The following is a 15,570-nucleotide window of genomic DNA, read 5'->3' as shown; positions in this document are numbered from 1 at the left end:
TTGCTTTAATAACCCACCTAAAAGACCGCCAACATTGCAGTCCTGCACTGAACAAATAATGGAAGACTTTATATAGAGCCTTTCAATGATGTCAGGACATTTAAAAGTACTTGACAGCCAATAAAATACTTCTGGTTTTCTGCTTTTATAATGTAAGCCTTTTTGGTTCTTTATCTCATACCAACATTTGTCTGAAACCATGTATAGATGTTTTTTATTCCTTGTGTCGATGCTGTGCTGCACTGTATTGTAATGACTTTTTGCTCATCAGCTATTGTGTTATTCAGTTCTGAGGATATGGTTTCTCAATAACTTTGTCTATTTCAGTGTAAAAGGCCATGTGATAATCTAAGTTACATCCAAATTAACACCAATTTATCTAGCGCATCTTATGGCAGACTGTGTCATTTGTGCTAGAATATTACCATACAACATCAAATATAATTTCCGTTAAATATAGGTGCAGACTGCTCAGCCATTTCCACGGGGCATGTAAGAGAGAATAGGTTGCAGGCCAATAAGTGTGGGGTTGTGACTGATGGGAATGCTCGGGAAACTGGATCGAATGGGTTGTATCAAAAGAAAATATTTCAATATGAAAATTTCAAACTGTTCAATGTAGAGTTGATATTTGAGATTAACATACGTGTTATTAATACATATTATGTGATTTACATTGGATGTCACAGTTGGGAACTGTTATCTTGTTATGTTTTATAAACAAAAAAAAAGTGCTTCAGTTGAAGTTTGGATGTGAAGTTCAGACAACATTAAGGTGCGAGCCTTGTCATGGCTTTTGTATCTTTTCACTGGTGCTCCTTCAAGTTATCTATCACTATTTTAGTCTTGTTACTAGACAAGGTATTTTAACGTAAAGACTGTTGTGATGAGGCATTTATTTCTCCCTTTGTATTTCACATGCCGTGTCCAATGAAATGGCAGGCAGGAAACTGGGCACCCATGTTTTGCCAGTGAACTTCGAACTATCCAACAGGAGATGCGCTGAGAAGTTGCATTTATTATTGGAGCATTTTATACTCTGTGCACAATCCAGAAAACGCATGGCTGCTTACCCAGGCAGATATTAACATTTGATTGTCTTGTATTTGAGAGTTGAATCAATTTTGGATGCCCTAATTGCATTGTCACTCTTGTGTCCAAAGCAACTTCATGTTGATTTGAAACTCATTATGCAACACCACTGTAAAATAGACAGAATATCATCAAAGGTATTTTAGTGTAGCAATCCTCTGAAAGCTGGTGAACTTGAAAAGACAGACAATATTAAATTCTCAACTTACAAGTGTTTGCCCTGTCTTCGGCAAACCAATTAAGGTGGATAGGATAAAATATGGATGGAAGTTAACCAATGTTTCACATGAAAGTTCAAAATGAAAAAAAAGCCAAATGCTGCAGTTTTTTTTGAAGAATAAGACAAAATTGTAGAAATACCAAATTGAGCCTGAATAGTTTAATGCAGAAGGGACACATTGGGACATTAATGAGCTGAAAGATAAATGCTTAGTGTTACAAAAAAAATCATCAGCATAATCTGAGGCAGAGAATCCTCTTGAGATATCAGACCAGCTGTCTATTTGCCCACAGAAAAGTTTGAAGTTGAACTACAACCATTAAATTAATTTTGTCAAGTGTGTTAACCTGAATCCAATATTAGTCTTATAACATTGTATGAATATGTTTTTGAAATGGCTGGAAGCACGTTTCTGGAATCCTTCTTTTATTTAAATAATGTGAATAAAGAAAGCAGTTTTTCCTTGAAGGATTTCTTCTTCGATATAATTTTGTTGTGCTCACTATTTTAACTTCATTAACATTGAGATGAACATATCTGCACACAATCCCTATAAACGTGTGGAAGCAGCTGTTCAAAGGAATACATTTTATTTCCTGATCATACCGTAGAACTAAACCATTAGTGACCATATTTGGTCCATATATTTTCATTGTAGTGGAACAACATCCAATGTTACAAATGTACAAATGAACGTTATTGCCTTCCACCACAGTGAAGAGTGTTGATTCCACTGTGGTGGATGTTCATGTTGTAATCTATTGTATATTGTGCTCTTTTTGATTGTATGGCTGCATGGTAAGTCAAATTCCACTGTACCTTAATTGGTGCATGTGGCAATAAATGTGAATGTGAACGAACAGACTATATAGCTCAGATGCCAAAATAAGCTAAAATGCCAGTCAGGTGAATAATAAATGATTGCAGACCATCTTTATAATAGTTGCCAACAATGGGATAAAATATAAAATAACTTAAGAACTTGCAGTAGGTGAGAGCTGTTCGGTCCAATAAACCTGCTCCACATTTTCTGCAAGAAACTTTCACTCAGATACTTACCCTCAATCCAACTACCCTGTCCATTTCCATATCTCTCAAATGTCTTAATATCCAAAACCCTATCATTCTCTACCTTGCATATATTCAATAACTTGCAACCTTCATAGTTCTTTGGTGCAGATACAGATAACCCTCGTTGTAATGGATCATGGGGAGGGGGAATAATGTCCGTTATTGTTGATTATGCGCTATAACCAATTAGGGGATCCGCTCCAACCAGCTAGCGCTCACTCCATGAAACAACGAGTTGTTTTCAAATACAAAGTTATTTTTAACAGCTAAAAATTAATTTTGTTACTGCAAGCTAAAAATCTAAAGGTTGTTTGTGACGTTGTTTAATAGAGTATCAATGCACGTGTCGATCAAACCAATTGCTTGTCAATTTCAATAACCTCCCACAGAGAGAAGGCTGTAACTAGCAGCCTGTGTTCTTAAAGAGACAGTGGTGTCTGGTTCTGTGGGGACGCTTTGTCCGCTAAAACCAAAATCCGTCATAAAGTGGTCTGTAATAATAAGGGTCGACTAATTCAAAAGATTTGCTATCTTCTGGGTGAAAAGGTTTCTTCTCATCTCATCCCCGAACTGTCAGATTTTTATTTTAGTGCTGTCATTCCGGTTCTGTACATTCCAGCCAGAGGAAACATCATCCCCAAAACTATCCATCATGTTTGTAGAAATGTTTATATATTTCAAAGAGATAATCTCTCATTCTTGTGAACACAAGGGAATTTTGGCCATTTAATCTCTCTTCATGGAACATTGCCCCGCATCGCAGATATATTACTCTAAACCTTCATTGTACTCTCTCAATCAGTGGTTAACTATATCTTTCTTTAGGTGGGGAAAGCAGACCTGTTCTCAAGGAGCGCTGGTTTTCTCAGAAAGGGCCTTCTAAAATTTGTGTAGAATTGTTAAGTGTTGATCTCAAATTGTCTTGTAATAAAGGTTGACGTATCCTTTGACTTCCAAATAGCTTGCTGTACCTCGCATTTTAACGTAGTTCTGTCAAAGAGGTTTAAATTTGAAACAGTTATGTCTGTGGTCTTTGCAAAAATCCTGCGTAACCTGCTGGAAACTTTCTATATTTTTATTGGAAATTTCCAGCATCTGCTGCTTTTTTGGATTTTATTTTTGTTAACTTTCAGTGGTTTGTATGCAAGGCTGGTCCTTCGCGATGCTCAGCTCCTTCTTTCAGTATCTCACCAAAAATATAGATCGCCTTCCCATTACTTTCCTTAAAGTAAATAACCTTGCAAATGTAATTTCCATGAGTTATTTCCCAGCTCATTCGCTCAGCCCGTCTCCAGCCATTGAAGCTTCTCTACATCCTCCTTACATCCTGCATCACCAAACCAGATTTAAATCTCCTCAGAAAGACACAAAATGTTGGAGTAACTCAACGGGTCAGGCAGCATCTCTGGAAAACATGGATAGGTGACGTTTCTGGTTGGGACCCTTCTTCAGACTGATTGTGATGGGTGGATAGGAGGGTGAGGTAGGGGGGTGAGATGGAAAAACAGATGTGAGCCAAAAGGATCAAGAGTTGCAAATTGTGAAGCCTGAGGATAGAAAGGTTGTGAATTGTGAAGCTGGAGAAAGTATTGGAGGTGTGAGGGAGTAATCGGTGCAGAGTCATCCAGGTTTCAAGAGAGGGGAGTGGGAGGGAAAGAAAGGGGGGGAGGGGGAGGTGTTTGTAGAAGTTATCTAAAATTGGAGAATTCAATGTTTGTTTTAATGATCTTTAGTCTCCTCAGCATCAGGTTTGACTGAGCAGTGGATCACAATTAACGTTACTTTGGTAGTTAAATTAATCTTGTGTTTAATTATCTCTGCTTCTGCTAAATCCAAGCTTGTCTTAAATAAATCTGTGAGCACTTCATGCTTGTCGAACAAACCTATGTTCATAAAAGTATGTTTAAAACATGTAGAATACAATTAATACAAAAGAATGTCACTGAAAAGTATCTGCGTCAATTTAAACAGATTTGAAAAGCATCAGAATATCTTAGTTAAATGTTTTACTGTAATTATCTTTCAATCAGCTTACATTCATTTTGCGATGTTATCTTGTCAGAAAGTGTGATTAAAATAATGTGTATGCAATGCCACTGTTGAAACTGGACAAATTGTGGAATTGCAATTGTTTGCTTTTGCAACTATTAGAATCTAATGGGTAGTAGTCACTATATCTGTACATCATGTTAACTGTTGTTTTCTGTCAATGAATATTCTGTCTAAGCTGGGGACACAAGTGATCAGCCGATGCTGAGATCTTGAGTAAAATGCAAAATGCTGGAGCAACTCAGCAGGTCAGGCAGCAATTGTGGAGGGAATGGATAGGTGACGTTTCAGGTCAGGACCGTTCTTCAGACTGGAGAAGGGTCCTGACCTAAAATATCACCTATCCATTCCCTCCACAAATGCTACCTGACCCTCTGAACTACTCTAACACTTTGATTTTTATTCTGTCTAACTTTATTGTCCAGCTAGATTTTGAACTTGGTGAGGTACTGAAACTCAGCTGGTGCTGATGAGACTAATCTTCCATGCAACTGACAATGTGTTTAGAACAGAGGAAAGTTCTAAAGTATGAATGATTGAATGTTTATTGGCCAAGTATGTACACATACAAGGAATTTGCCTTGGTGCTCTGCTCGCAAGTAACAACACGACATACAGTAACAATTAAGAATGACACATAAAACATTAAACATTAATAATAAAACATTACAAATCGAAGGGAGACAAAAATGCTGGAGAAACTCAGCGGATGAGAAAGAATAGGCGACATTTCGGGTCGAGACCCTTCTTCAGACTGAAAAAGCTGTTTTTATGTCTGGCTGTGGCGGCCTTGACAGTCCGGAGTCGCCTTTCAGAGGGAAGTGCTTCAAAGAGTTTGTGGCTAGGGTGAAAGGGGTCAGAGATGATCTTACCCGCTCGCTTTCTGGCCCTTGCACTGTACAGTTCGTCAATAGGGGGAAGGTGGCAGCGAACAACCTTCTCAGCTGATCCGGATGTCGTGCTTGGTGGCTGAGCCAAACTAGGCCATGATGGAGAAGGTGAGGACAGACTCTACGATGGCAGTATAGAATTGGACCATCATTGCCTGTGGCAGATTGTGTTTCCTCAGCTGCCACAGGAAGTACATCCTCTGTTGGACGTTTTTGACTGTGGAGTCGATGCTGGGCCCCCATTTCAGGTCCTTGGAGATGATAGTTCCATTTAACTTAAAAGACTCCACAGATGTGACTGTTGTTGTTGATGGTGAGTGGGGGGAAGGGAGGGAGAGTTCTCCTAAAGTCTACTATTAATTCCACTGTCTGAAGAGCATTGAGCTCCAGTTTGTTATGAAGGCACCAGGACGCCAGCTGTGTCACTTCCTGTCTGTAGGCAAATTCCTCCCCAACCTGGATCAGTCCTTCAGGGTTGTGTCGTCCGCAAACTTGAGAAGCTTGACAGAGGAGTCTGTGGAGGTGCAGTCGTTGGTGTAGAGAGAGTAAAGGAGAGGAGAGAGTGCGCAGCCTTGCGGTGCTCCTATGCTGAGGGTCTGCGGGTCCGAGATGTGCTTTCCCAGCCTCCCATGCTGTTTCCTGTCTGTCAGGAAGTTGGTGATTCACTGACAGAGGGGTTCTGACACAGTCAACTTGGAAAGTTTGGTGTGTAGTAGCTCTGGCACAATGGTGTTGAATGCAGAGCTAAAATCATCAAACAAAGTATCTTCCCAATTAACAGGAAACAGGGAGAGTCGTGATATGCAGACAACATTTTTAAATATCGTGTGGTTTTGTGTTAATCTTTTACAGTAAGTGATAGCTGCTTCAGAAACCTTGCGGAAGATAGAAGTGGAATAAACCTTAAAGACCTGGTCCAAGATCCTTCATTGTAAGTATGACAGCCCAAATCTGCATACATTTTAAGTAATGATTATCTTCTTCAAAACTAGTCTTGTTAATTGAAATATAATGAATTTAATTTATTCTGCTGAGTACTTTCTATGTAATTGTTTTATTCTTGTATTTAAAGAAAAGGAATTGCGATTATAATTTTGTTGTATCATTCCCCAATTAACTTTAAGACTGCTAAAACTGTGTGGGAAGGAAAGGCATTTAAGATCTTTTATCTTAATTGACATGAATATTACTGGCAAAACTGGAATTACTTTGAGTAATAAATTATCTATTTTAATTTAAGTGAAAATGTACTGAAACCTTAAATGAGGCTTCTTTACCATTTTCATTTCAAGTGCCATTTTTCCTCCATACTTGGTACACTGAATGTACTGTTGTAAACCTTTATGCAGTACTTGTATCCCACTCTCAACAATACAGCATCTGCTTACCTCAGTGGATCGACTTTGCACAAGTCCGTGGGATCAAAGTTTTTCTAGAGCTATCCAGGCATTGAGGTTCACTGTCTCGTCTGTCAACCTGAAAGTTCCAATTAGCTGACTCGTATCTTACCGTCTATTTATGTGCAGTTTCTTGTGCAGATGTACAGATTATTGGGAATTATTCTGCATCTCAGCAGGAAGACCAGTCATGCAGCACAAAAGGACGCATTGCTCCCTGCATGTGAAAACCTTGTTAGCATCTCAATCCATGCCTGCCCTGGTTTCAGAAAGCCAGTTGGATTAGACTGACCCAGAAGCCATCTTGTATTGCAGTCTGCAACCTGAACTCTGAACGGTCAACAAGTACAGTCAGCTTAAACACTTGAAACAAGGAACCGCAGGTGCAGGTTTACAAAAAAAAGACGCGAAGTGTTGGAGTACCTCAGATGCTCAGGCAGCATCCCTGGAGAACATGGATAGGTGATGTTTTAGGTGGGGGGGAGAAGGATTTTATTAAAAAATGTGTACATAAACACGACAAAATTTAATGAGGAGTGGATACTTGGAATGGAAAGTGAAATCTCTACCGAAATGGAAAGAATCTCGGCGATTCTGCGTCTGGTGTTGGCTGGCAGCCACAAGTCAGGCAGGCAGGCGGCAGGCGACCGGCAGCCACAGACTTTTATATAATACTAGACCAAGTGCAGACCCATGGGGTCTGTTTCCACAACGGCGTTTGTGGGGGGGGCTGCGGCATCAAATTCACATTAACCACCCCCCAAACACACAGTTGGGGGGAGGGGGGGTGTGAAGAGGGGAGGGAGGGGAGAGGAAATGGGACAGATTTGGGAGGGAAAGGAGAGCGGGGTAGAGAGGGGGATGGGGAGAGAGATGTGGGGAGGGGGAGAATGGAGAGGTAGGGAAGGAGGGAGGGAGGGGGAGGGGGGGGAGAGAGGGAGAGGGGGAAAGAGTGGAGGGGGAAGGGGTAGAGGTGGAAGAGTGGGGGGAGGGAGGAGGAGAGGGGTAGGGGGAGTGATGGAAGAGGGACAGAGGGTAGGAGGAAGGGGGCGGGTGGAGAGAGGGAAGGGGGTGGCGTAGAGAGGGAAGGGGGGTGGGGGAGAGAGGGATGGGTGGGAGAGGGAGAGGGGTGAGGAGAGGGAAACATAGAAACATAGAAATTAAGTGCAGGAGTAGGCCATTCGGCCCTTCGAGCCTGCACCACCATTCAATATGATCGTGGCTGATCATCCAACTCAGTATCCTGTACCTGCCTTCTCTCCATACCCCCTGATCCCTTTAGCCACTAGGGCCACATCTAACTCCCTCTTAAATATAGCCAATGAACTGGCTTCAACTACCTTCTGTGGCAGAGAATTCCAGAGATTCACCACACTCTGTGTGAAAAATGTTTTTCTCATCTCTGTCCTAAAGGATTTCCCCCTTATCTTTAAACTGTGACCCCTTGTTCTGGACTTCCCCAACATCTGGAACAATCTTCCTGCATTTAGCCTGTCCAACCCCTTAAGAAGTTTGTACGTTTCTATAAAATCCGCCCTCAATCTTCTAAATTCTAGCGTGTAAAAGCCGAGTCTATCCAGTCTTTCTTCATATGAAAGTCCTGACATCCCAGGAATCAGTCTGGTGAACCTTCTCTGCACTCCCTCTGTCAACAATGTCTTTGAGCATTTGGCATTGTGACATCACACAAAGGAACGTTCATCAGGGGCTGGGGCTGTGGCTGCTTCTATGGGTGAGAAGCCAGTTTGTTTTTTAAATATTGGGGGAGTGGGGGGGGGGTGGAGAAGGATTTGATTAAAAATGTGTACATAAACACGATGAAATGTAATCAGGAGTTTCTATAAGATCCTCCCTCAATCTTCTAAAATCTAGTGAGTACAAGCCAAGTCTATCCAGTCTTTCTTCATATGAAAGTCCTGACATCCCAGGAATCAGTCTGGTGAACCTTCTCTGTACTCCCTCTATGGCAACAATGTCTTTGAGCATTCGACATTGTGACATCACACGATGGAACATTCACCAGAGGCTGGTGCTCCTGCAAAGGCATATGTAAATTGATCCATTCCGATTGGACAAATGTGAACATTGGGCATCACACAATGGAACGTTCACCATGGGCTGGGGCTGGTGCTGCTTCTATGGGTGAGAAGCCAGTTTATTTTTTTAATATTAGGGGGGGGGGGGGGGGGGGGGGGGGGGGGGGGGGGGGGGGGGGGTGGAGAATGAATTGATTAAAAATGAGTACTTAAAGACGACGAAATGTAATGAGGAGTGGATACTTGGAAAGAAAAGTGAAATCTCTACTGAAATGGAAAAGATGTCGGCGATTCTGCGTCTGGTTTCGGAGTTGCAGTGAATCAAAGGAAGAAAGTCCGATTGGACATCTGTGAACATTGGGCATTGTGGCATCACACGATGGAAACGAATCAAAAGGAAGAAAGGCAGCCGGACGGACGGACGGCAGGCGGCAGCTACAGACTTTTATATAATAACTAGACCAAGTGCAGACCCGTTGGTGTGATCCCCCAACCCAATATTTCACCATGCACCCGTCTCCTCCAACGGAACTGAACCCGTTCCCAAATGTAAGATTCCAGCACTCCCCTGCCTCCCTCAGCAGTGGATTAAAAAAAAATTCCAATTTCACCTTCCCTGCCTGCTGCAGCAGTTCCAATTGCAAAACCAATTGGCCCTCCCCTCCTGTTGAAACACTTGCTGTGATATCCCATTGAGGTGAAAAGTTCAGAGTGTTCCTGTCTTGCAACTTTGTTTTGATGTGTGTTGGAAGCAGATAGGAAAGAGCAACGAATCGAAGGACGGACGGGTGGCAGGCGGCAGCCACAGACTTTTATATAATGATAGATAGATAGATAGATAGATAGATAGATAGATAGATATTGTTGTTGTTGTGAAGACGTTGCTGATCTAATGCAGGAAGCAGAGCAACTGATTTGCTCCAAACAGGAGGAAATGTTGGCTACCACAGCAGGAATCATCCCCTTGCTACTTTTGAAAGAGTCCTGTGAGATTCTGCCCACTTGATAAATCAGATGGAACCTCTTTAATGCTTCATCATATAGACAGTATGACAGTGCATTGTAAATGCCAGCCTAGATTTTGTGCTCAAACCTTTGAAGTGGCTTCAAACAGTGGCGAGGTTCCAAACAGCTGAGCTGCAACCAACACTGAAAAGGTTTATGGGCCTGTCCCACTTTGGCGATTTTTCAGTGGACTGCCGGCGACTGCCAGAGTGGAACACACACACACATCGCTTCCTTCATCAGCCCGTGTGAATTTTTTAAACTGTGCTCCCCTGCTCCACGGTGCAAAGCCAAGGTGATACAGACACACACACCGCGATGAATAGGAAGACTCAGATTAAGTAAAATGCATGTATATAATTAGAGGATTTCAGGGTAAGAACAATAAGGATAAGTAAATCCATGGATGGATTTGAACAATTGGTTGAGCCTTTTAACTCCTAATTTCATGCATTTCTTACAGTGCCCATTGGTGCTTTTATTGCAGGTTTTCTAAATAGTACAGGAGGAACAGTGTGGGGCACAATAGCTGTAGTTTCATGCAAAGTCCAGTTCTTATGTTGATAAACTGCCTTTTAACTCGACTCACTTCCTCCAAATCGAAGGTGTAGCTACGGGAGCCGTCATGAGTCCAAATTATGCCTGTCTTTTTATGCGATATACGAAACAGTATTAATTTCAGTTCAGCTTGGGCCCTTCGATCACTTCCATATCTAGTTCACTGATGATTGTCCACTGATGCTTATTCCTGCTCTCATCCTGATATTGGCACCTCTGCTATTAATTTCTGCCTTGCCCTCACTCTCACATGGTCCATCTCTGATTCTTCCCTTTCTTATCACGACTTCTCACTCTCCATCTCAGGTTAGCAACGATTGGCTCTTGATGCTGGGTTTTGACATAAATTGTCCACCATTCCTTTTGACATACACTGGCTGTTCAAGCCACCGAGTTCCTCCCGCACTTTGCTTGTTGCCTTTGAACATAGAAACATAGAAATTAGGTGCAGGAGTAGGCCATTCGGCCCTTCGAGCCTGCACCGCCATTCAATATGATCATGGCTGATCATCCAACTCGGTATCCCGTACCTGCCTTCTCTCCATACCCCCTGATCCCCTTAGCCACAAGGGCCACATCTAACTCCCTCTTAAATATAGACAATGAACTGGCCTCAACTACCCTCTGTGGCAGAGAGTTCCAGAGATTCACCACTCTCTGTGTGAAAAACATCCATTGCTGTCCTCCATAGCCATTTTGACTACATTTCCTCTCACCCTGCTTCCTATATGAACTACATTACATTCCCCCAGATTTTCTGTCACCATCATGATGAAACACCTTCTGAGCCAGTGTTCATGTTTTTCTTCCTTTTCCCTTAATTGTGTTCTACAGAGTTAGAGCATTGAATGGCAACAGTCATGGTTTCTACACAAAGCAAGGACAGGGTTAACCTTAATTTTCATCTTTCACCTCGCTTGCCTCCACATTCAATAATTCACCAACAATAATTTTCATATCTCCAATCTCCAAGTCACATGTTCTCCTCCACCCCTTCAACATTGCAGATACTGGCCCCTTAGTGGCTCCCTGGTTCATTCATCCATCTCCACCTTGCCCACTTCTCTTCGCATGGCATCTTCCACCACAACTACAGGAGATAAAACATCTGTTCTTTAACCTTGTCCTTTCACATCATCGTAGGATCAAATAGTCTTTTCACATGAGGCAGTGCTGCTGCTTCCAATACTGTACTGTATTACTTCCAATTTAGTGTACTATATTTGGTGCTCACAATTTAGTCTCCTATGCCACCGTCAAACTGAACACATATCTGGAGACAGCTTGGCAGAATCCTTCCACTGACACTACAGGTGCACAACCTTTTATCCGACAGCCTTGGGACCAGACACTTTTCGTAATTTGGAACTTGTCGGTCTTCGGAATGGAAATTTTTTAGCGTAGATTTTAATGGCTGGCTCAGTGGTAGAGTGCTCGGCTCATATCCGCAAGGTCGCGAGTTTGCGCCTTGATCCCGGCAGTTCCTCGGTCGCGAGTTTGAGTCTTCAATGTAGTTTTTTCTTGCAGAATAAATGTCTGTATGAAATGCAGTGTGTTGAATGAATTCCTGAATTTGTAAATGTGACCGCAGCATTGAATCACCTCTCGCACTCATGTCACCCTAGCGGGGCTACATGCCCTTAGGCGGCCTAAGGCGACATTTTCACACTCTTATATCCGTGTGCAGCAGAGGCGACGTGCGTGAGCTTTGGTGAGCAGACGACATCCTGGAAAAAATGTCTGGTTTCTTCCAGGTAGGCAATATACCCTCCACTTCTCTTTTATGAAGGGGATTTAGTTCCCCTTTCTTCCAGGACCGACCGGAGGTTCCGCTGTCACCTCTGCGAGCCACCCTCGGTGAATGCTCACTCAACTTTGTCTTGGGATTCCTACTCTCCCGCGCAATGTACCCTCACCTCTTTTATGAATGGGGATTTAGTTCCCCTTTCGTCGAGGACCGACCGGAGGTTCCACTGTCACCTCTGTGGGCTGCCCTCGGTGAACGTCCTGTCTCCCTGTCCCTGGGATAGCAGGGGGCGATCAAACAGCACAATACCCTCCCCCTCCAATTCCAGAGGAATCCGCTCCCCGATGGGCCGCTAAGGCGACAAGTGGCAGTTCGCCCACAGCCCGAGCTGCGCGACCCCAAGAACACGACGTACCTTGGACAACATCAGCTTCTGCCCCTACGGGGAGCGTGTTCCTCTGGAGTTGGAGCGGGCCTGGGATCTCCGTGCTTGCAGTGGGCCTGGGGGTCGGTGTCCCGATGAGAGGGCACAGCTCGGGCTGTGGGCGAACTGCCACTTGTCGCCGTAGCGGCCCATCGGGGAGCGGCTTCTGGTGGTCCTGATGTCTCCCGCTAATTTGCAGTTTTCCTCTGGAGTTGGAACGGGGCTGGGCTGCTGCTGGCTGTGGGTCTCTGGGATCTCCGTGCTTGCAGTGGGCCTGGGGGTCGGTGTCCCGTTGGTCCTGACGTCTCCGGTGACTGGCATTGCCGACGTGAAGACAGTGCAAAGCCCCCACGCCGGTGCAATGGGCGGGGAGCTGGAGAGGGGAGGGAAGGGGTCACACACATGGCCGAGAAACAGAGGGGTGTAGGTGGGGTGAAACTGAAGGGAGCGACAATCTGCTGCTCCCTGCCCGCTGAGTTAAAAAGTTCCCACGCAAGACTCACGATACACTGTGTATCGTGAGTCTACCGTGGGAACTTTTTAACTCAGCGGGCAGACAGCAGCATATTGTCAATTATTAACCCTCCCGCGCAATATACCCTCACCTTCTCTTTTATGAATGGGGATTTAGTTCCCCTTTCTTCGAGGACCGACCGGAGGTTCCGCTGTCACCTCTGCGGGCCGCCCTCGGTGAACGTTTTCAAGGACCTTTTTTCAAGGACTGAAAAAATGTCAGCTATTCGGAGGTTTTCGTTATTTGGATCTTCGGATAAAAGGTTGTGCACCTGTACTAGGATAACCCTGTTCCTGCCTCTGACCCTCTCACTTTTATTCTTCATCCTATTTAACTCTGAACCTTTTTGTCTTTGACCTCTTAAACTCTTCCATTAAAGCCCAATGCAAACACAAGTTTATTTCAGTACCTTGCCTTTTGATTCAGCACAATACATCTTACAGGTCTCTACATTGAAATCACCATTTTCAGATACCAGCCCTTTCCCTTTGCTGGCTGAGAATGATCCATCCCTCCCCTGCCCAAGTTGTACCAGCTTCAAAGTCATCGTGTTGAGTCATTGTCTACTCATTCTCACCTCGTAAACAGTTATCAATGGTCTATTTCCTTTATCATCATTACTTTTTTATTTCTCATTCATTTATTCTATATCTCTCTACCTCATTGTCTGTATCTCTTGTTTCCCTTTCCCCTGACTCTCAGTCTGAAGAAGAAGGTCTCGACCCGAAACGTCACCTATTTTCTCCACAGATGCTGTCTGGCCCGCTGAGTTACTCCAGCACTTTGTGTCTATCTTGGTTTAAACCAGTTTCTGCAATCCCTGCCTACACATCTCTATCCAATTAACTGGCTCTCAATGAATCTCACTCAATATAATCTTCCATTGCAGTCTATCCTCTTGAATTTTATCAAAGGATTTGTTGAGTCTATAGAGACTATGTATGCACTCCTGCCTTTATCTATCTTCAAGGTGACTTCAAAAAAACTTAACAAAGTATGTGTAACATGATCTCTCAGGTGACAAAACCATGCTCATCGTAACAATCTCCAGAAAGAGAATCGGCTGGTCATTCTAGCTATTTATTTTGCTCGTGGTAGGTAGGTTTTGTAATATTTTCTAATTTCAAAACAGCAGCTTGAAACCATTGGTAATTTGGTTTTTGATGTTTATACATACAGTCATCCCTTCCTCTTTTACAAGGAATTTGACCAAAGCTAAAGATTGATGATATCCGCCTTCAGCTTAACGAACTGTTCCTTGTTCCCCACAATGAAACAAATTTACAACATCAATTGCCTTTGCTTCAATTTTTCTCCTAGTTATATGCCTTCATAACCCACAGCATCTATTATCGAATGTAAGAAATAATATTGATCTGAGAACTAACAGTGATTCTATTTTCTCATTTCATGTGTTCACGGAATTCATCTTGATTTCAGTGCTCCATGAAATGATTTCTTCTGCCCATACAAGAATGAAAACCCATGGTATATTGAATTTTCTTTTAATTTCACCAGGGGTAAGAGGGAGGGGGTAGGGAGGGGGGAAACCATATCTGAAGAACTATGTAAAGTATTGAACCCCTTATTTAAGGAAAGTAAAGATCTAAATGCTTTCGGAATAGTTCAGTAAAAGGACTTCTAAACTTAGAATTGGAAAAGGGGTGAGTGTGGGTTTGTCTATCCATGTTCTCCAAGATGCTGCCTGACCCGCTGACATATTTTGTGTGTATCTCTGGTATAGAGCAGCACCTGCAGTTCCTTGTTATTGCAAATATTGATATTGCAAGTATTGCCATTACCTAGTGTTACTGTAATTTTTCACTGAATAAATATATTTTAGAAGTGTATGCAATGGTGCAATATCAATTAAGTGGGTAAGTTTCACTTCATAATTTGAGATTGTGATACGATAGTGTGACAACTCTAATTTTTCTGTTGCTACCTTTGTTTACAAATTTATTTTCATTGCAGTACAACAGGTGAGTAAAAGCAAACTATTTCCTTTCATCTCAGTTCGTGTTGATGCCTAAACATTTTCCAAATATCTTCTCAATGGATACAGTTGCTCAAAGATGACTTACAATTTTTGCTCCAAAATGAAAATATTTGCAGATATCCAGGGAATTATGCTGCATGAAAATTACAAAAGAAATGTTAAGACGGATAGAAATATAGAAACATAGAAAATAGGTGCAGGAGTAGGCCATTCGGCCCTACGAGTCAGCGTCGCCATTCAATATGATCATGACTGATCATCCAAAATCAGTACCCCGTTCCTGCTTTTGATCATACGCTGAATAATCCAACCACATGTTTGTTTGGAAGTGGAAAGAACTAATAGAAATTGCACAAATGACAGTTTAGGTGGTCATTTAAGATGGCTTGCATGACGCGTGCTATAATGTGCTCGGACGAAGTGCGTAGGTTACCAGTCGGAATTATACTCAATGAAGCATTCAAAGACGTGAAATCACAAAACATATTATTTCTGCTTCAAATCACAAACTAAACATTCACCAATCAAGACGTGATATATCACGCAATGACATGCAGCAAAATTATAG

At 42.7% G+C, this 15,570-nt stretch overlaps 1 protein-coding gene across 6 annotated transcripts in view; it reads left to right on the top strand.

Annotated features, from left to right (window-relative positions):
• LOC129700352 (gephyrin) overlaps positions 1 to 15,570 on the top strand; it is a 459,263-nt gene that overhangs the window by 150,608 nt on the left and 293,085 nt on the right. For all 6 annotated transcript variants that reach the window (XM_055640758.1, XM_055640759.1, XM_055640762.1 and 3 more), the window contains exon 2: positions 6,175 to 6,253. In XM_055640758.1, the coding sequence (XP_055496733.1) occupies positions 6,175 to 6,253 (79 nt within the window). The remainder of the gene's footprint in view (positions 1 to 6,174; positions 6,254 to 15,570) is intronic.

Source organism: Leucoraja erinacea, chromosome 9, assembly GCF_028641065.1.
Source record: "Leucoraja erinacea ecotype New England chromosome 9, Leri_hhj_1, whole genome shotgun sequence".
In the NCBI taxonomy this organism is placed as follows: domain Eukaryota; kingdom Metazoa; phylum Chordata; class Chondrichthyes; order Rajiformes; family Rajidae; genus Leucoraja; species Leucoraja erinaceus.
Note: the sequence above shows the minus strand (reverse complement) of the source record. Positions and strands in the feature narration are given on the sequence as shown.